Source organism: Bos javanicus, chromosome 3 (genome assembly GCF_032452875.1).
Source record: "Bos javanicus breed banteng chromosome 3, ARS-OSU_banteng_1.0, whole genome shotgun sequence".
Classification (NCBI taxonomy): Eukaryota; Metazoa; Chordata; class Mammalia; order Artiodactyla; family Bovidae; genus Bos; species Bos javanicus.
In genome coordinates, this window is record NC_083870.1 from 84,453,287 (window position 1) to 84,475,713 (window position 22,427).

Sequence of the window (22,427 nt, forward strand, 5' to 3'; positions counted from 1 at the left end):
TTAACTGGAAGGGGGAGGATAGTTTATTTTCTCCTCTATAAGGAAGTCTGAGTTTCTTGCCTTTGCAGCTCTCCAGCTGCTCCTTGAACTTCTGTGTGGTACCCAACTTCCTCCAAGTAGGTGGCTGGGGTCAGGGCGGGGAGGAGGCAGGGAATGGCTTCAGCTAATTGCACTGCAATCTCTAGTGAGTTTGGTGTCCGGGGTGAGAATATTACGTAAGGAGCATTGCTTCTTGGAAATGAAGGATGGCGGGGGGTGGGGGTCTGGCTGACATGCCAGCAGCAGAAAAGGGGTCTAATAATTTCATCTGTTTGGTTCAAAGAAGACAGCTCAACATGTTTCTCTACTTTACATGGGATAAAGTCTTATTGTCTAGCTCATGGGTGGTCAAATTAAAAGTAGCAGAAAAAGGTAAAATGTCTTAAGAGCCAGAGCCATATCATCAGTCCAAAATTAGACAAGGACAGAAAAGCTATCTTGCCTTGCCTGTCCCTTCTACTCTTTGAAAGGTCTTCTCCCCAACTCCAAGCCTCTTAGGCAAATCCTTACTGTTAACTCTTATCACACTGCATCATTAATGTTGTTGTCATTACTGTTATTTTTTACATCTGTTTCCTCTATCAGACTTTGAGCGACTTGAGGAGAACTGTTTTTCCCTGCATTCTGTAGGTGTTGGGAATACAGTTAGAAATGATGAGTGATTGATGAAAGGGGTTTAGAAAGTTTTGCATTTTGCAGATCGCCTGAGCACTGGTTTCTCAGGCGGAGCTTCAGGAATATGGCACAGAAAACGGCAACAGATCTAAACACTCTCCATACCCACCACCTCCCTATGTTCCTTGTGCATCCCCCCCAAAGGCAGACAGCAAGTACTGTGCCATAACTGAGCTCTGCGGGGACCTCTCCAGGTGGGCAGGTTTCCGGCACAGAGAAGCCTGTGGCTTGTGCACACATTTGTAAATTTCATGAGGCAAAGGCAGTCACATTGCTTTTGAGTCAGGCAGCTAAATGATTTATTAAGCAAAGGTTACAGCACCTGTGCCTTTTTGTCAACAAATCAGGCCCGTGCCATGCCAAGCGATTCTTCTAATAACCCAAATGGTAATTTGGTTTTAAATAGCCTTTCAGATACCACAATTCTGTTGAGGCAGAACAGTGATAGATTTGGGTGGCAGGGAAGAAATGCCTGTTTTTAATATTGTTTGCGCTCATTTTTCATTTTAAAGAATTAGTCCTCATTGGCGTTCTGCAGGTTAAGCATTTTATTTGAACATTCTGATTAAACCAGAACCTGAATGAAAATGAGTTCTTTGCTCAGTCCTTCTGTGTGGGAATTGGTATTTCTATTTATTACCTGATGATGAAATACTAACTTTTTCTCTCTAAATAAATGCCTCCTTTTAATGGCTCTCGTTTTCAGGGATCAGATTAAATTATGAGATGCAATTGAGATGGTCATTGGCTTTCAGCTATTTGATATGATGGCATGCTCTCTCTTATATCATTCAGTGGGTGTGCGGGGGACATTAACAGTGTCCAAAGTGAAGTAAACACTCTATGCCCCAGAGTCGTTTCTATATGTTATTATCAACTGTCATGGGACAATACTGAAAAATAAAGAGATTCAGGGTGGTCATGTTTTCTCAGAACAGATGGGTGTTCTAAAGGCTGTCTGGAGGTGGCTACCCACCGTGTTAATGATGAGTTATAAAATGGAGGAGAAGGAAACGGGGAGGCAAATCGTGATAGTCGCAGAGATAGCAGAAAAGTGAGGCAGAAGAATGGGATGGATAACCTGGCAGGAATGTTCCAACAGAGCCAAAGCTGGGGTGAATTATATTAATACAATGCAATTGGAAGGCAGTTTGAAAGAAAACTAGCTCAGGGCAAGGCTAAAAAGAAGGCAATTCTGTCTCAGTGAAGGGAGGAATTCTCTGGAGGAAAAAAAATAGACTGGAAGGAAGGAGGAGGAAAAATGGCTTTCAATTATCCATGTTATCTTTCCCTACCAATCATTACAGATGATGAATAGGTGCAATAAAAGCCAATATTCAATTTTTCCAATTTACATGGAAAGAAGGCCATAATATATTGTTAAGGGGGAAGAAACAGCAGGTTACCAAACAGTGTATATAATATGATCTCATTTTTGCAATATATTTGTATGCATAGAAACAGTCTGGATGGATTTAGACAGAAATGTTAACAGTAGGACTACAAGAGATTTTTAAAAATTATTTTTCCCATCTGTATTTTCCACAGTTAACATGTATCATGACAGTAATAAGAAAAAGTCATTATTTTTAAACTTCGTTATGAATCACTTAGATTCAGCCCATATTTGCTGACTACCCACTATGTGCCGGATATGAGAACGAGTGCTTTCAAAGAGCTCAGCACAAAATGACAGGGGATTATTTTTTGATAAACAGTCCACTCTTCCTGGCTGTTTACAGAATTTCAGAATCTCAAGAGGTGAAAGGGTCGTTAAGAGTTTATCTAATAATTACATTTAAAAATTGTGATAAAATGTACATAAACTTTACCATCTTAACCATTTTTAAGTGGACATTTCAGTGGCATGCAAGACACTCACGCTGTGGTGTAACACCAACATCAAGCATCATCCATCTTCGGAGCTTTTTACATCTTATAAAATGAACACTCTATACCACTAAACAATAACTGTCTATTCTGCCCACTCCCCAGCTCCGGGCAACCTCGGTTCTGCTTTCTGTCTCTACGAATGTGACTACACTAGGTACTTCGTATTAAGTGGAATCGTACAGTGTTTGTTCTTTTGTGACTAGCCTGTTTCACTTTGCATAACGTCTTCAAGGTTCATCCATATTGCAACATATTGCAGAATTTCTTTTGTCTTCAAGGCTGGATAATATGTATTATACCACATTAAAATGGTATACCTACAGTAACATATATATGCCATGTTTTGTTTATCCACTTATCTTTTGATGGACACTTGGATGACTTGCCTCTTTTAGCTATTGTGAATAATGCTGCTATGAACATGGGTATACAAATCTCTCTTTGAAACCTGGTTTTCAATTCTTTCGGGTATACACTAATGATCAGAGTCTATCTCTGATTAGAGAAAACTCAGATTTAAAACCAGGGAATATGCCAGTGGTATTCCTGAGAGTTGAGCATCAGTCTCTGTTTGAATATCTGCAGGGAAAGTAGCTCATCACTCTATAAGGCAGGAAGTACAATACAGTAGTTAGACAACATAGGTCTTGAAGTCAGACAGAACTGGGGACACATTCTTGCTCCGTTGTCCACTGTATAGCCTTGGAAAAATCAACAACTCTTTAGATCTCAGGTTTCACATCTATAAAATGGAGATAATTATATATATCCTAATGGATGGTTATATATATCCTAATGAATGGCTGTCAAGATTTGTTGGATAACGTACTTAAGGTACTTAGTGCATAGAAAATGCTCAATAAATAGGGGCTATATATAATCAAGTAACTTTTTTTTTTTAAAGGAATGGTCTTATGATAACTGAAAGCTGACTACTTCAAATGTCTATTCGTTAGTTCAAATTCTATCTACTAGAAAGAAATAGGGACCATCAGTTCAGTTCAGTTCAGTCGCTCAGTCATCTGTTTTCCATAGGTTGATGCTCCAAGTATTTGAAGAGGTTTCTTTGGGGAAAAGAGAGGCCATTTTATTTTGTATTTGTTTATGGATTTCTGTGCAGGATACCTTTTCTGCATTTATAAAGCTCACCTATCTGCTTGGCTGACTCTTCAATTTTTACTTCTTCAAGGCACATTACAAAATTTTGTTTTCCCAGAAAACTTTTCCCATAATGCAATTAATACAAATTTCATGCCTATTAACAAAAGTATTTATATTAAAAAATGTAGGCTTGCCTAGGAAATTACTAATCTGCAGGCCATGTTCAGATTACGTCTAAAAAATTCCTATAAAAATTCCTCTTCTTAACTGATGTCCTCTCAGAAAGATTATTTTAAAAATATTATTTTTATTATTTATATCTATAGATATGCCTTCCAAATGGTTCCAGAAAGTAGTTCTTTTAAAAAAGAGTTAATATATACATCTAAATATTAAAATATTTAGAGCATATAATTTTTATCTCGGGATATACTTTTGGGGAAAAAGAATGACTCCATTAGTGCAGTTTCTCATAAGACAATTGGGGATGGCTTTTTCCAAGCCAAATGTGGCAGGTGTCACTGTGATAAGAAACATTTAAGCTGTTGTCCCTATGATGCCAAATATTTAACAGAAACCCAAAAATTCAGTTCCAGATGCCAATATTGGGCCTACATGACATCATTCACCCAGATGCGTAGAAAATCTGGATTTTAAGAATTGAATTTTTGTGGTCAACATCATGAAGACTCAGTTTGTGGGTTAAATAAGGCATTTGTGAAACAAGGCCATATTGGAATAGAACACGTTTTGATTATAGAGAAACAAGTTGAATGGAATGCAGGGTACAATTTCAGCGCAGTGAACCACAGCTTAATAAAAATAGTATGTAAAATACAAACAGGGCATTTCCAAACTGCATTTTTGAGGTTCCTAATGAAGTAACCTGAGCCCACTGGTGCTTTGAGAAAAGAAATAATCCAATATAAAGCTACTGTCCCCAATTCTTCCCTTCTCATTGAATTTGACCATGTAAGACAAATGCACAACAAGAAATGTTCTACTTTAATGCATCTGAGGTAATTATTCAACTTCAAATTCAGCAGTTAAGTATTTGAAGGTGTGGGAAAGTAAGCAATAAACTTGAACAATTTTGTGGGGAGTATGGAATAGGCAATGTCAATCCCGGATGCCAATGCACCTGCCCCCTCCTCCCCTTCCCTCCCTTGCCAGTTTCAGAAGAAACAGCAGAAGTGGGAAATTCAAGAGTTAACTTTCTTCCTCCCCTCTTTGCTTCCCCTCTCCTTACAGCTGCCTCCTCCGAGGCTGTACTTTCTGTGACCCTGCTTCAGTGTAGGAAGGCTTCAGATGCGATGCTGTTTAACCCGCACTGTCGACACAGCAATAAACTAAAATCTTTTACAAAGAAAGCAAATGGACCCAGGAAAGCAAACCTATTTCGTTCATAAGCACCTGCTCATAGTGTTACAAACAAAGATGAATAGTTAGAAATTAGGCATCTGGAGATTACACACCGCAGCACATACACAAAACATCTTGGAGAATTTTTTCAAACACTGTGTTGAACAGAACCTCAAAGGGAAAACATTTTCTTTATGTCAATTCTGATAACATACAGTCACATTCTAGTTAAGAAATGAGAGAGGAGCTTTTTCTAAAACGTGTATCTAATTCTATTTTACACATCTCTAAGTATCTTTATAGCTACTACCCTGGAATTCTAAAAGTCTTTCACTGTTTCTCAATTCACAGCAGCTATTTCAAAACTTTTAAAAGTGAGACCTTCTCCTTGACCTATACTAGCACAAAACACATCTATTGAAAAACAAACTCTAGATGTCCTGGTAAACTTTTTTCAATCCCCTACCTCAAAACATGACATTAATTCACGTCCATCCCCTCCCACCCCACTGGGGCCAGCGTAGCCCGTAACAAATACCTCCTATACCAATTGCTGCACCAATACCAGCAACTTAACAGGGCTCAGGAACTCTTTCTTTCCCTTTCTCTTAGAAAGACTGTCAGGGTCCTGGGGACCCTGTAACGAGTACAGAAGAGTGGCTGGCCCCCGACCCCAGCATGCACTCTGATGTCACTGGCAAGCAGAATGTACTTTCCAGGTTCAATAGGGGCCTACTTCTTTCTGTCTGCTCACACGCAGAGACACGGATTCCTAAAAGAGGGAGCACTCTCTATCCAGCCCTGGGAAAACTTTCTTCCCATAGCAAAAGCAGGTCTGGCACAGAAGCCCTCCTCTTCTACCCCCTCAATACAAGAAACAAAAATTGCAGGCACTGTTTTCCATGATTTCTGAGAACACATGGAAAGGTGGCTGAAGGGCCGGGACGAGGTTGGGGGGTGGGGGTGGGGGGTGGGGGTGGGAGGTAAAGGGACCGAACAGGGATTGGGAAACGCAGCCTGTGGTGGCGAAAGATGAGTTACAATGCACCTGATGGATAAAACAAGCTGCACCACATACAGAAAAGATGAGAGCGGCCCACCTGTGTCTGTTGAGGGATATTTACAAAGCTTGGATCCCGTGGTCCAACACTGACGAATCGGTTTGCGGGGGAGGTGCTGGGTGTCGAGTAGGCTGTGAAGGGAAGGGACACATGCGTTCAGGAAGCAGCACGAGATTGCACACGCAGACAACACCAAAACACACAGTCTCCGAGCCTACGCAGCTGATTAACAAGGAAATGTGCAAACACTGTAGCTAGCAGAGGGATCTAGCTAGCAAGGGCATTTTAGACAGTCAAAAAGGAAGGGGGGTTGGCTTCCAAAGACTGTTGGAGTAAAACAGCGTCAAACTGGTGCTCAGATGAGCTCTTTTCTCCTTCCATCATACAAATTAGAACATGCAGGACATTTGCAAAGTATACTTTCTGAGTGAAACATGAGTTCTGGGGTCAGAAAGAGATATCCTAGTCTTTAAAAGCACAGGAGAAAGAAATCAGGTAGAAAGGGGAGGAAAGCAGTTCATTTTACAATCTTGCTTTTCACACTACCACCGTCCTAAAGATCACGGGATGTTCCTGTTCCTCTATCTCTAAATACAATAGAAGAGTCTTTACAAAGGGACTGGGTTCTCCAGAAAGGTAGTGGAAAACCATCTAGAGCACACTGGCTTTACAGGCGTAGTGGGCTGTCTAGAACTTTACGATCACAAAATGTGCTTACTGTATTAACATTTGTAGTCTTCCCATCCTAGAACCTTTCTGTTCAGGTACAAACCATCAAGACCCCATGTAAACCTGGGACCTCAGGTACCACACTTCAGCTTACTGTGCTTTTCACAGTACATAAATGCTCTGTTGCTGGTTTTTATACTTATATTGAAGAGCTTCACTCTACAGAGAAAAAATTCTGTAGCTTTAGTGTTTCACTGGCTCATATATCCAAACGAACATTTTTTTTCTGGTGTCCTTCAAATTCACTTCTTAACCACGAACTCCAAGGATTTATTCATATTCTTTCTTTACTAGAGTTTTTAGACAATTACTTAATTTCAAATTTCTTACCCATACTTGTAAAAAGCCTAAGTTTTCTGGACTAACACAAGACATGCACTATCTAAAAGATGAAAAGGATTTGCACTTTTTAAAAAACACAAATAATTGAAGGAATAATATCAAGTTCCTTTGCCAGATATTTTTCCCGCACATTAACATCATCTGCCTCTCTTCGATTTTCTGTTCTACAGAAAACTGCTCAGACTTCTTGTTTCCTTTGTTAAGCATATCTAGAGACAAAATTTCCAACCAATCTGGCTCAAGTCCTATTGGTCTTAGAAGTAAGTCACCCACGCAGAGCTGTGATGGTCATGTAGTATGGTTGTGTTGGAACAGAGAAGGAATAAAAGGGTCCCCTGATATCTATTAAGAAGAAACTTTTTGTGGCTGTAGTATTTGTTTGAGAAGAACTTGTCCAATAATAGCTTTATCTGCTGCTGCTGCTAAGTCGCTTCAGTCGTGTCTGACTCTATGCGACCCCATAGACGGCAGCCCACCAGGCTTCCCGTCCCTGGGATTCTCCAGGCAAGAACACTGGAGTGGGTTGCCATTTCCTTTTCCAATGCATGAAAGTGAAAAGTGAAAGTGAAGTCGCTCAGTCGTGCTCGACTCTTAGCGACCCCATGGACTGCAGCCTACCAGGCTCCTCCGTCCATGGGATTTTCTAGGCAAAAGTACTGGAGTGGGGTGCCATTGCCTTCTCTGAATAGCTTTATCTAAAATGATCTAATTGTATGATACATTACATTGTCTAGCAACCGATTTCTTCCCCAGCCCATCCTGTCAGATTAACCTGTACAGATTTGAAAGACACATTTAGTTATTCTGTAAGTGCCTCTCGCTCATTGCTATAGGGAAATTTATTTTTTAAAAAGCTCAGTCAAATACTCTTTATTAATGGTTTCATTCGGCCTATTGCTCTACTTTGATGTGCTTTCAAAAGTCTTAACAGAAAGTTTTATACTGAAAATGATGGACTATAATTACCTGATAGGGAATTTATCTGTTCCTAGGGCACAAGGAGGATGTGGGAGAGATAAGGAGGAAACTTGTAGATAAAATAACCTGTTAAGCCTATTAGCAATTAGGAGGAAAAAAAGTATTTTTTACACGTGCATAGGTAGGTAGGTTGAGAAGGAACAAAAAGGCATGAAGAATAAGTTAAGGTTCTAAGGGTAAGTGACTGCTGACAAATGCTTGAACCGTAAGGCCTTGGTGTGATGGTCCTAGCAGAGCTGTGTGTGCATGCCTGCATTGATCATCACAGATATACACAGGATTTCCTACGATGACTTCACTGTACTGGTGACATCTCAACAAGCATGCTGACTGATCCTAGGAAACATAAGCTTTTTTTCTTTTCTTTTTTGTGTGAAGATAGGTCTTCACTGACCATAAAAGTGCTTGTCTTTTGGTTGAGTCCGACTCTTTATGACCCCATGGACTGTAGCCTGCCAGGCTCCTCTGTTCATGGGATTCTCCAGGCCAGAATAGTGGAGTGGGTAGCCATTCCCTTCTCCAGGGGATCTTTCCAAACCCAGGATCAAACCCAGGTCTCCTACATAGCACTAAATCTGGAAAGGTCTGTATTACATTTCATTCTCTATTTAATATTTTTGCCAGACATAAATTTTGCCATTTTGAAAGGAGGGTTAGCATCTAAATAATTGAGCCACTCAAAATTACCATGAGACTAACAATTGGCTCTTGTTTCTTCTTCAATCATGAGACCAAACATCCCAGGAGGCCCTTAATGCTCTCTCATAGGCTATTAAAACTGCTCCAAAGTTTTTTTTTTTTTTTAAAGAGCAATGCTGAAAGAGGTGGTAAGGTATTTGCCTTAAAAAAAAAAAAAAAAGATATTACAACTATAAAGATCTGGGAGTCTTGGAGTATCCAAGTCACTGGATGGAAGAAAAGGTGCTCAGGGAAACTTATTCTATAGAAAGTTGATTCTGGGAAAAATCAAGGATACAGGAAAAACAAGGAAAGGAAGAAAGAAAGTCTGACTCATCTTCCATTATTGTAGTTTCAATAAGCAGAGTGTTCACCTATAACAGGATGCAGTTCCAGAGATGATATGACAGAGGGTGAATTTGATTTTTCCCAAAGAAGCAGTGGAATGAGGGAGTTATCCTGTTGAACAAAAGCCTCGGTTGAAACTTTTTGTTAAAACAATCATATACGCCGTGGTGAATCAATTACGCATGCCCAGTTAAGTGCTTTCAACATGAATATAAAATGAAGTAAAGGGGGCTATATGGTAATTAATTATATACAACTGTGCTTACTATGCTCTTATATTACATTATCTGTCTTAATTATAATTTTTGTCTATTTACAGCAACCATCAAATGTTGCAGAAGGAGCTTCAGAAAATCAGTAAGTCCAGAAAATAATTTTCTGGGAAGACAGGTATTTTTGAGAACTCTAGAGGGAAGATTCAGGGGCATTTGATGATTTTCTGATAAAGTCAACAGGGAAATCAATTTGCTTATATAACCTCATTGTAAAAGTCCTCATGACAAACATGACTATTAGAAATCAAAGTATTGATTAGTTGTCTGCTTCTGAAACAGAAAGTGTTTGCTTTTTTTTTTTTTTAGCAGCCATTTGACCTACATGAGCAGCATCATCATGGACCATTTTCTTAGCCTTCTGAAAAAACATTCCTATAATAAACACATGCCAGCTCTTATATGGGCTAATCTGATCATATTTTTTCTCTTCCTATGTATTTCTTCAGATTATCCAAGAGTCTTAGCCTTAGCCACAGAGGTAAGTATCAAAATTTCAAGTCAGAATCTGATCCCATATCCTTCTATGTTGCCCACTTACCATATGCATTGCTAATTCTAAAATCCTTCAGTTAGGCAGTACAAGTCAGGCCTCAGTATGAGCAATTGGAAAACGGTTCATGAACAATTCTTTCTTTATATGTAATTGAGCCTCTGCGAATACTGGAATCTATCTCTAGGGAGATTGTGGGATGGCCAGGGAGAGTGGCTGAGATCACCCATTAGCTCTGCTCTTTACAACTGGGCAGGTGTTCCCTGGAAGAACAGCTTCTATGTTCTCAGAAATGGATGTAACTGACTGCCTGTGAGTCAATGAGAATTCCAACTTTTGTTGTTCCCAGGTTATCTGGTGTTTTTTTCTTTTTTTGCCTCTGAATAAGAAGGAATAAGGGAGGTGACTGAATAGAGGAATCACACGAGGTTCCAGATGAATCAGTTTGGAGTTTGGAATAGCCTTGACCCAACAATTATAAGCTGATCATGGGGCTAAAAAAGTGGTCCAACTGTTCTGAATAAAAGATAGTTGGAACTTTGCTGTTTTGGGGGTAAAATATGACTGCAAAACAAGATATTAAGACATTAAAATATTTGTATCAATGTCAGTTGATGGTTTCTTTAAGATAAAAACTATATTAGTAAAACTACTGAAATCTCACAAACTAGAAAATGTGAGTGCATCAGCTTGTTTTGAAAGTAGGCAGCCAGATTCGAGATCTAATTCAAATTTAGCAACCCCTGAAATGTGTGTCATCACTGGAAAACAGAAGAGGGAGAAAATTACAGATTTCTGTGTAGAGCCAGGGTGTGAACGGAGAGCAACCCTTTGGAGAAAGCCCTCTCCAGTGCCACAGAGTAGCCACCAAGAGGCTGAGTGCTGGGCTCAGCGGCCTGAGGACAGAGGCAGCCAGGTCCCCTGCTGGGGTGGAAGAGAAGGGGATGACCCAGTGAGGCATGTTGGCAGAAAAGATAATATAAGAGAGCTAGTGTATTTTGATTTTCTTTTTATTGTGTGTGTGTCTTAGATATTTGTCTTAAAAAAATTTTTTTATTGAAATACAGTTGATTTACAGTGTTGTTTTATTAATAGTTTCAGATTTATAGCAACATGATCTGTGTGTGTGTGTATGTGTATATATATATATATATAATTTCTTAGATACTTTTCCATTATAGGTTATTGCAAAATACTGAGTATAATTCCCTGTGCTATACACTACGTCCTTGCTAGTTCTGACATTCTGAGTTTACTTCCAGACCCAGGAAGCAACAAACTCCCCTAAACCCTGGCAGATGCAAAGTTTGAAAAGAAGTCTGTGTTCTGTTCATGAGAGATGCCAAGTATCTAAAAGGAAGGAATATCCAGTTTCTCATTGTCTCAATCTAAAAGGAAGGACTACCCAATCCTCATTCCCTCAAACTACCAAGTCTAACTGCTGTGCTGCATCGAGGAGAGATATCTTATGTATTCCCATTCTTCCTCTCTTTCTTTCTCTGTCTCTGTCTTGCTCTCATGTGAACACTTCCTCTGTGCCAGGCTCTATGCTGAGTTTTATGGGAGATAAAAAGATGAGCCAGACACACTGCTATCCTTGAAATGTTAGCATCTAGTGGGGAGAGATGAGTACAGAAAGTGAAAATATGAGTGCCTAAAAGTAATATACATAAAAATCTGTGGGGTGTTTAAGGACAGAAAAGTGACACCTGGCAGGGGGGACAGAAAGCTTTGTAGAGGAGGAGATGGCTTTCGTGACAGGCTGTAAAAGACATGTTAGTTGACAAGTTTAGATGGACTGAGGGTTACAGAGTAAGATGCACTAGGAAAGCAACAGAGGCGGGGGGGCGGGGGTGTCAGCCGTGGAGAGAAAGAAGAGATGAAATGCTGCAAATGACACTTTGCCATACGGTCTGGAAGATAAAAAGTTGAGGAGTGGGGACTTGAATGTTTGAAATTGAAGGAGAAAAAGTCCATTGAATTTTTCTTTCAAGAGGAAGAAATAATTTATAAAATAATCAAAGATACCAACTTTTAAACACCATTAGGACCACTAGAGGCTTCCCCGGTGGCTCAGATGGTAAGGAATCTGCCTGCAATAAGGGAGATCTTGGTGCGATCCCTGGGTTGGGAAGATCCCCTGGAGAAGGGCATGGCAACCCACTCCAGTATTCTTGCCTGGAGAGTCCCCATGGATAGAGGAACCTGGCAGGCTACAGTCCATGGGGTCACAAAGAGTCAGACACAACTGAGAAACTAAGCACAGCACAACATAAGACCACCAGACATCCTAACACTTTAAACCTTTCCCATCCTATCTCAAAATCAGTGTGCCCTTCACATGTTGTCTTGTGTTCAGAAACTCAAGACATTTTCACGTGTGGGGATTTTTCTTTAAAGACGCTGGACAAAGATTCAATTTCATTCAGCTGGACTTACTGTGATTTCACTCCCTGCCCAGGAACGTGCTAGTTACTGGACCAAAGTCATCCGAACAAGTTTAGGAATGGAGACTTGAACAGATCCCTGTGTTTTCAAACGGCAAGTTTATGAAACGTTTATCAGTGACACCCAAGAGTGCATCAGAACGCATGCAGTTGCAAATGGAAGCAGGGAGGTGACTAAATACCTAATTGAAATAATCTCTGGAATCCTAACTGCACTATTGTATGTTACAATACTATTTTTTTTAAAGCCCTGTGAAAAAAACTTTCATTTGTAAAAAAATAAATGCAGAAACTATTAGAAAATAGATTGGGTACTTTCTAAATGAAACCTATTACAATTGACTCATTTGGGAACTTGAACAGCACTATTTCTTGCCAGGTCACAAAAAAAATGCTGGAGGATATTGGAATGTTTTTTCCTTTGAAGAAATCTATGGGTATCGACAAATTTACAGGGCTAGTTGGCATTATTAATTTAATTATACAGCCAAGGAAACACATATAGCCTTTGCTGACACATGACCCAGTATTCAGAGGTTTGGAAATTCCACGTGATTGAATGGATGTTGTCATTTTTGTCCAGATATTTGGAATCTAGAAGATAACCACACTGAATTTCCATTATTTTGATCATGTATGTGAAGTCAGTTACCTCATTCTAGTATCTCTGCAGATCTTTTGTCTGTACAAACAAGTTACCAACAACAAAAAAGACAGCCTTCAGGGCATGAAATTAAAGCCTACTTCAGTTCAGTTCAGTTCAGTTCAGTCGCTCAGTCGTGTCCAACTCTTTGCGACCCCATGAATCGCAGCACGCCAAGCCTCCCTGCCCATCACCAACTCCCGGAGTTCACTGAGACTCACGTCCGTTGAGTCAGTGATGCCATCCAGCCATCTCATCCTTTGTTGTCCCCTTCTCCTCCTGCCCCCCAATCCCTCCTAGCATCAAAAGTCTTTTCCAATGAGTCAACTCTTCGCATCAGGTGGCCAAAGTACTGGAGTTTCAGCTTTAGCATCATTCCTTCCAAAGAACACCCAAGGCTGATCTCCTTTAGAATGGACTGGTTGGATCTCCTTGCAGTCCAAGGGACTCTCAAGAGTCTTCTCCAACACCACAGTTCAAAAGCATCAATTCTTCGGCGCTCAGCTTTCTTCACAGTCCAACTCTCACATCCATACATGACCACAGGAAAAACCATAGCTTTGACTAGATAGACCTTTGTTGACAAAGTAATGTCTCTGCTATTCAATATGCTATCTAGGGTGGTCATAACTTTCCTTCCAAGGAGTAAGCGTCTTTTAATTTCATGGCTGCAGTCACCATCTGCAGTGATTTTGGAGCCCCCAAAATAAAGTCTGACACTGTTTCCACTGTTTCCCCATCTATTTCCCATGAAGTGATGGGACCAGATGCCATGATCTTCGTTTTCTGAATGTTGAGCTTTAAGCCAACTTTTTCACTCTCCTCTTTCACTTTCATCAACAGGCTTTTTAGTTCCTCTTCACTTTCTGCCATAAGGGTGGTGTCATCTGCATATCTGAGGTTATTGATATTTCTCCCGGCAATCTTGATTCCAGCTTGTGCTTCTTCCAGCCCAGCGTTTCTCATGATGTACTCTGCATGTAAGTTAAATAAGCAGGGTGACAGTATATAGCCTTGACGTACTCCTTTTCCTATTTGGAACCAGTCTGTTGTTCCATGTCCAGTTCTGACTGTTGCTTCCTGACCTGCATATAGGTTTCTCAAGAGGCCGCTAGTAAATTATTACGGAATAGCATACCCACAAGCTTTCTTCCTGAAAATCTAAAGAATTCGAACTTTAATATATTAGCATTACTTAACATGTATGGTAACAATTTGCATGAAATGTTTAATGTGTCAGTAGTTCACAAAAGTCATGAAAAGAATCAGTTTGGGCAGATGGCTTTGCTCTGCTGGTCTCTCCACTTGTGTTAGGGATCTTCATAGCGGGTAGGGCTCAGATGACATCATGATTTGGGATGAAACATTCAGAGAGGAAGGTATAAGACGAATTCATGTGTGCACACAGAAAGAAGGGAATCAGAGCAATTTATAAACTGGGCGTCTTTTGACTTTACGTTACCAAAACCTGTGTAATGAAGAGGCACTTAACAATGAGTGTTTCCTGTAAACAACCTATTTATACTGCCTGTAATATTCTTTTTATAATGATTTAAAGGACAGAATACAGCTTTGTTTCAGTTCATTTCAATTTATTTTGAATGACTGATCCACATTCTATATTGCTTATTTTTATGTGTATGCTGTGTGTTATTCAACTGAACGTATTTATTGATCAAAAACAACCACGTAGATGGTAGGCACAGGTGAAAGTAATATTGAAGAGCCACAGGGAATAAACCCTGGATTCAGCTGGGGTTTACTAAAAAAAGAAACCAAGATCAATATATTGGATCGCTCCCTCTTGAAAGGCTTCTGTAGCCTCTCCAAAGGCAGTGTAACTTTGGAAACCCACTTCTGGGACTATATTCTCAACCAATACTTAAAAGCACATATAAAGATTTACACTCCAAGATGTTCATTACAGCATTACTTATAAGCGCAACAAATTGGAACCAATGGATAAATTGATGTTTCATCCATATGTTGGAATATTGCAGTCATTAAAAATGTTTTAAAATAATAATGATACCATGATATGCTTATAATATGAAATGAATAAAATTAGTTTATAAAATTATATATATATGTATATACATATATAAACACATACATATGATCAATTATGTTTAAAATAAGCACAGAAAATGACTGGAGAATATATACAGAAAGTGATTATCTATAAAGACTGGAATTACAAGTGATTTCAAAATATCTTCTAGTAATTTTTAATCCTAAATAAAAACAGAATCTGAAAACCCCAAATAATATTTTTATTTTTACAGCAATGCAATGCAGTTAATAGAAAATAATTTTTTTTCTAGAATCAGAAAATTCTAGACTAAATCCATTCAGTCTCTTACTAGAAACGTGATCTTGACAAATCAGTTAAATTCTCAGAGCCTCTATATATAAAAAAAGTCCAACATAATAAACATTATTTGTTCTAATACTTCTAACTCTTGTAAGGCTTCACCCCGCTCTGTGAATTTCTAAGAGGCTACCTTCTCCACAGGAGCAATCCAGAGAGTGATCTCTAAGGAGAGGCTTAGCCAACAAGATGGGAAATCTCCAGGATCCCACTGTACACTACATTAAGACAGTTGAAGAAAACTGCTAAAATCACCCAGTCAGGGATTACTGATACCAAATTCCGATTAAGGGCATCACACCCCAAGGTATCTGCCTTCAACCAATTAAAAAAATAATACTTAAATCTCTCCTGGGTTAATGTTATGATCAGATTCATATATAATTTCTAAGGGTGTATACTGACACAACTTTTCTGAAAAGCAGCTTGGTAATGTATATCAAGAGAAATAGTTATACTATTTGCACTAGTAATTCCAATTCCAGAATCTATCCTAATAAAATTATTCAAGTTGGGGACAAAAATATATGTTTGATGATTTGCTGGAGGATATTCCATAGGCGAGGACAAAAGTTAATGTTCTATGGTAGGAGAATAAGTAAAAATTATTTAAAATAACATTTCCTGCTAGAATGTTTTTTATTATAAAGTAAGAAAAGATGTAAAATACTAGTTAAGAAAACAACATAGAAATTATTATATGCAGCAGGTCACAATAATCTTATATAAATATAAGCATACACAGAGAAATGCACTGAAAAAAGGGAAGAAAATCAGACTAAAATGTTAATTAGTAGTTGGTTATAGGAGAATATAATTTTTAAAATACTTTTCTGTATTTTTCAATTTTCCTACATTGCATTGCCATATATCATCTTCATGAAGAAAACTGTAAAACTCATCTGTCATTTCTGTCATTTGAAATAGTAAAAAACTGAGGCAAGATAAGACATGAATGGGTTATGATAACTTAAATAACCCAAATGAACGTAATCATCCACTGGCTGTTTTCTTTTGTCACTCATTCCTTCTTGACAAAGTTCAGTTCTTTTTTTTTCCTGCTCACGAGTTCCTCTGTTTTTCATCCAATTCAATGTACCCAGGAGTTTTTATAAGAATAATAGAAAAGTTTTTTTTATGGCATGTCTTGAAATATAGTTAAGTGGTAGAGTAGAAAGCACTGGACTTTAGCATCCAACAGACCTGGAATTGAATTCTGGTTCAATCTCAGTTTCCTCTTTTTAAAAAGAGGGCTAACGATTCCAATTTTTCAGATTAAAATAAAAATCAAGTGCAACTAAGGTAATACATATGAAAACACCTATCAAAGTGCCTGATTTGCAATAATTATTTTTCTTTTGCACAGTTAGACATTAAAAATTTGGGTTGTGCACAAAGTAGAAATGCGCTCTGCAAAAAAGTATTTACTGAAAATTGTAACTTAAAGATAGCACACGTACATTTGTAGCCAATGGGTTCCTAAAGCAGAACGTGTCGTTGCTTAGTCGGGTCCAACTCTTTGTGACCCCATGGACTGTAGCCTACGAGGCTCCTCCGTCCATGGGATTTTCCAGGCAAGAGTACTGGAGTGGGTTGCCATTTCCTTCTCCAGGGGATCTTCCCAACCCAGGGATCGAACCCAGGTCTCCTGCATTGCAGGCAGACACTTTACCCTCTAACCCACCAGGGAAGCAGAACTTGTGAGCAAATAATGGCTACTGAGGGTGAAAATGTTATCCTGTACTAAATTCCATGCTCTCTGGGAGGGAAGAAGAATATAATTCTCCAGCAGAAAGAGCACATATTTTTGCTATCAGATGTACAAAATTTACCAAGGCTTTTCTGGATCACCCCCTTTCACCCCCCTTACCTGACCCCACTGTGTGAGTTTTGGTCACTGTAATTAGTGATTGAGATTTAAAGAAAAATTTTAGTTCACTAGAAAAATACTTTAAAAATTAAATAAATCATTATATTTGACATAAAAGGGGATTTAAAACTCAATAATCTCTTCCATTCTTACTGGGTAAGGTACTTAGGAACTGCTGCTGCTGCTGCTAAGTCGCTTCAGCCGTGTCCGACTCTGTGCAACCCCATAAAAGGAAGCCCACCAGGCTCCCCCGTCCCTGGGATTGTCCGGGCAAGAACACTAGAATGGGTTGCCATTTCCTTCTCCAATGCATGAAAGTGAAAAGTGAAAGTGAAGTCGCTCAGTCGTCCCCGACTCTTAGCGACCCCATGGACTACAGCCCACCAGGCTCCTCCATCCATGGGATTTTCCAGGCAAGAGTACTAGAGTGGGGTGCCATTGCCTTCTCCGACTTAGGAACTACCTCCCAACAAAGCAATTTCTATCCTTCAATACACAATCAAGTGTATATATACATCCCCACTCTACAGTAGTATATGTTCTATACATACTGTTTCTTAGCACTCTCTCTCCTTTGCTGACTTAATATAACTCAAAGATTATTCCATGAATTCATATACACTTATCCTTTATTTTTGACTTCCCTGGTGGCTCAGATGGTAAAAGTGTGTGCTTACAGTGCAGGAGACCTCGGTTCGATCCCTGGGTTGGGAAGATCCCCTGGAGAAGGCAATGGCACCCCACTCCAGTACTCTTGCCTGGAAAATCCCATGGATGGAGGAGCCTGGTGGGCTGCAGTCCATGGGGTCGCAAGAGTCGGACACGACTGAGCGACTTCACTTTCACCCTTATGTTTATTTACTTATTTTTATTTTTGACTGTGCTGGGCCTTTGTTGCTGTGCGGGCTCTTCTCTAGTTGTGGCAAGTGGGGGCCACTCCGTGGCTGCAGTGCACAGACTTCTCACTGCAGTGGCTTCTCTTGTGGAGCACGGGCTCTAGGGCACATGGCTTCAGTAGCTTCAGCTCCCACGCTCTAGAGGACAGGCTCAATAGTTGTGGCACACAAACTTAGTTTCCCCATGGCATGGCACGTGGGATATTCCCGATCAGGGATCGAACCCGTGTCTCCTGCAATGGGCAGGCGGATTCTTTACCGCTGAGCCACCAGGGAAGCAAGCCCCATCCTTCTTTTCAAAGGGTTTTCTAATGTATATCATATTAGTAGATATTTGGATATTTTGGTTTCGATCCCTGGGTTGGGAAGATCCCCTGGAGAAGGCAAAGGCTACCCACTCCAGTGTTCTGGCCTAGAGAATTCCATGGACTATATAGTCCATGGGGTCGCAAAGAGTCGGACATGACTGAGCGACTTTCACTTTCACTCTTTTATTATAATCACTGTTGCAACGAATACTTGATGTATATCTTTGCTCATATGTCCAACACTATGTATGACTTACATTTAAAATTTATATATATAAATATATATATAGTAAAATAGTCTTCTGAAGAGGTTGAACCAACTTACAGTCCTCTAACAGTATAGGAGAATGCCTGTTTTTCACACACTCAACAAGATTATGTCACGATACTTTTCTATATTATTTGAAAGGTCTTTCTCATTTCAATATTTCAAAAAAGTCTACCCTATGTTTTTGTGGTACTTTAAGGTTTAATATTTCTATATTATATTTTTTGTACCACCTGGAATTTATTTTGGTATAAGGAATTTTATTTTTTGTGGACAGCTACTCAGTCATCCCAATATACTTTATTGAATAATTCTTTTCCCTCTTCCATATGAAAATGTCACTATTATCATATCCTAAAATACTGTAGTTAAACTGGTCTCTTTCTGATTCAGAAGAATATAAAAAATTAAAATATAATGGGGATAGAAGCAGTGCTGGCTGAAGAATAAAATTCAATGTGGAAATAGAGAGATCAAAGTAAAATATGGTCCCTGGCACTAAACGACATCAGACATTAACTTAAGAGTAGATAAGAAGAAGGAGGGAGCTCTTTGGAATTGTTCAGTATCCTGTATGTGGTGTTGGGTGGAAGAATCTATGATGTTTTAAAAGCTCATAGAACTGTACACCAAAGGGTGGATTTCATTGAATATAAACTTTTTTTAAAACTTAAAAACTAAAGGAAAAGTTCAGGTACCAGTAAAGAAACACTATTTTATGAAAGGAAGCAAATAACATTTTTAAAATTTGCTCTTGTCATTATCTACTGGCTCTTCTCTGAAAGAGGAAATACATTCCTTATATCATTTAAAAATTGTGTATACGACATATTCACTGACTTGTTCTAAATTCAATTACTGATTAAAATTAACACATAAAAAAGTGTTGATGAAAAAGAGAGCCATCATTATTTGGGTCAAAACTCAGAGAGTAATTCTTCTAAGCATTCATCAACAGTCCAAGCTCTGGAGAGCCCTAAGGAACAAAGAACCTCCGGCTTTAGCAATAGCTACTGTTTTCCCACCTTCTCGCTATTCTTTGCTTATCTCCTTTCTTCTGCTCTCTTTCCTTTCTCTGCTAACAAAAAGTTATTCTCAGCAACGGAAACTGATCCACACCGAAGCATAAATGACCACTAGTATCTTCCTTTGTACTTCTCCCATAGGATCTGCACTGCAAACTTGGAAATTGGGCTAAAGCGAAGATCCTCAAAGGATGCTCTGGCCAAGTGTATGAACTGCAGGTTCAAGGTGGCTGGGTGTGAGTCATGACGTTGCTACACTTGACTGAGTGATCTTGAGAAAGTTATCTATCTCTTCACACCCTGTGTTTCTCCATTAAGGTATTTACTTTTCAAAGTATGCACTTCATAGCATTAATGTGAGGATTAAAACAAGATAATATATAAAAAGCACTTTTTAAAGTGCTTGGTTTTAATAAAAGCTCAACATTTTGTTGTGTTATTAATTTCAGACAAGAATAGGCAGTTTGTGGTTCCCTGGTAACCAGAAATCGTGTCGTATTGCTTTGTAATTTGGCTACAGGAGGAGCTAGCACCATGCGACCATAGGATTATTCTTTTTCATCTAGATGGCTTATTGCAGTAAAGGATCAGCCTGCAATGCAAGAGACACAGGAGACATGGGTTTGATCCCTGAGTCAGGAAGATCCCCTGGAGAAGGAAATGGCAACCCTCTTCAGTGTTCTTGCCTGGAGAATCCCATGGACAAAGGAGCCTGGTGGGCTACAGTCCACGGGGTTGGAAAAGAGTCAGACTGAGCGACTGAGTGCCCACGCACACTATGGGATTATAATCTTGGGAAATTTGAGATTCCATTCTTGAATCTCAGTTTCCTTATCTATAAAATCCTGACTTCCTGAGTCTTAAGAAGTTGGAAATGAGATAAAATATACATGTAAAGAGCTCTGCTAACCAAAAAGCACTGAACATATGTTAATTATTATACTAGGAAATTTCAATCCTGGTCAGAGATTATTGTTACATTCTCAATTAACAGGTTCAAACTCATTCATACAATGAATGTATACAAGATTCATCAGAGATATAAAAATAAAAAGGGAACTTGTTATTACATGCTTCTAATTTAATAGAATTCTAGTTTAAAAAAATCAAAAGTTCATGGCTAAGACAGGATGGAGAAAACTGTTTATAAGTCTTTCATGCATTTTTAAATTGAGTTTTTGTGTTCCTAATTAATTTAAAAAAGGAAAATATTCATGTTTTATCTTCTATCATAATTCAAAAATGTTTTTTTTTTCTTTTCATTATAATTCTAGGCTATGATGCCAATCTTCAGTTTCTTTTCTGGAAAAGTCCATTTTTATAGTATGTTCTTGGTGCCAACCTATTATAAAAAATTGAATTTTACAATGCAATTAAGAAAATGAATTGTGCATTTTGAATTATCATACCACAAACAGATCCAAATGTAATGAGAGATTTGCCTATTCTTGAGCTGTTATCCTCAGGACTCTCAGGAATATCCATTTGTTTTATTACATGTTTGAAAAGGAGTCCCTTCCCAATTAATGAGATGGTGCATGTAGAAAAACTCAGTACACTGCAAAGAAGAGCAGTAGGTAGGATGTTATTACAATTAGTCTCACCAGTAAAATACCTAACATGCATGGATGGATGTTCAGTTGCGTTTGACTCTTTTGCCACCCCATGGACTGTAGCCCGCCAGGCTCCTCTGTCCATGGGATTTTCCACGCAAGAATACTAGAGTAGGTTGCCATTTTCTCCTCCAGGGGATCTTTCTGACCCAGGGATCGAACTTGCGTCTGCTGCATCGGCATGTATTCTTTACCACTGAGCCACCTAGGAAGCCCAAGATACCTAATGCTAAGTCACTTCAGTCGTGTCCGACTCTGTGCGACCCCACAGATGGCAGCCCACCAGGCTCCCCCGTCCCTGGAATTCTCCAGGCAAGAACACTGGAGTGGGCTGCCACCTCCTTCTCCAATGCATGAAAGTGAAAAGTGAAAGTGAACTCGCTCAGTTGTGTCCGACTCTTCGCGACCCCATGGACTGTAGCCCACTAGGCTCCTCCGTCCATGGGATTTTCCAGGCAAGAGTACCTAATAGGCATCTCCAAATATAACTTGGTCAAACTAAACTTATGATCCCCGCCCCTTGCCCAGAACTGAGCTTCCTGTAACTTTTTCAACTCACTTTATGGCAACTCCACACTTCCAATTGCTCAGGTCAAAAATCTAGGTGTCTTTGCTGATATCTCCAGTTTTTTGTTTTTCTTTTTTCCTCAACTCACATCTAACATGTCAGTAAATGTTATCACCTTTATCTTTCATATATTTCTCACCACCCCTACTGCCTCCCCAGGGGCTTCCCTGGTGGCTCAGTGGTAAAGAATTCACCTGCCAACACAGGGGCCATGGGTTCGATCCCTGGGTCTGGAAGATCCCCTGGAGGAGGGCATGGTACCCACTCCCGTATTCTTGCCTGGAGAATCCTATGGACAGAGAAGCCTGGTGGGCTACAGTCCACAGGGTTGCAAAGGCTTGGACATGACTGAAGTGACTGAGAATGCACTGCCCCTATATGGGTTCAGATCATTAGCAGCTCTTGCCTGCAATACTGCAAGGGTATACCACCCCTTCCCTGCGTTAC

At 39.4% G+C, this 22,427-nt stretch overlaps 1 protein-coding gene across 7 annotated transcripts in view; it reads right to left on the reverse strand.

Moving 5' to 3' along the window:
• NFIA (nuclear factor I A) overlaps positions 1 to 22,427 on the reverse strand; it is a 427,927-nt gene that overhangs the window by 35,615 nt on the left and 369,885 nt on the right. For 6 of the 7 annotated variants that reach the window (XM_061411778.1, XM_061411773.1, XM_061411779.1 and 3 more), the window contains one exon: positions 6,171 to 6,262. The exons of the other annotated variant lie outside the window; for it this stretch is intronic. In XM_061411778.1, coding sequence (XP_061267762.1) covers positions 6,171 to 6,262 — 92 coding nt within the window. The remainder of the gene's footprint in view (positions 1 to 6,170; positions 6,263 to 22,427) is intronic. 7 annotated transcript variants of the gene reach the window in all.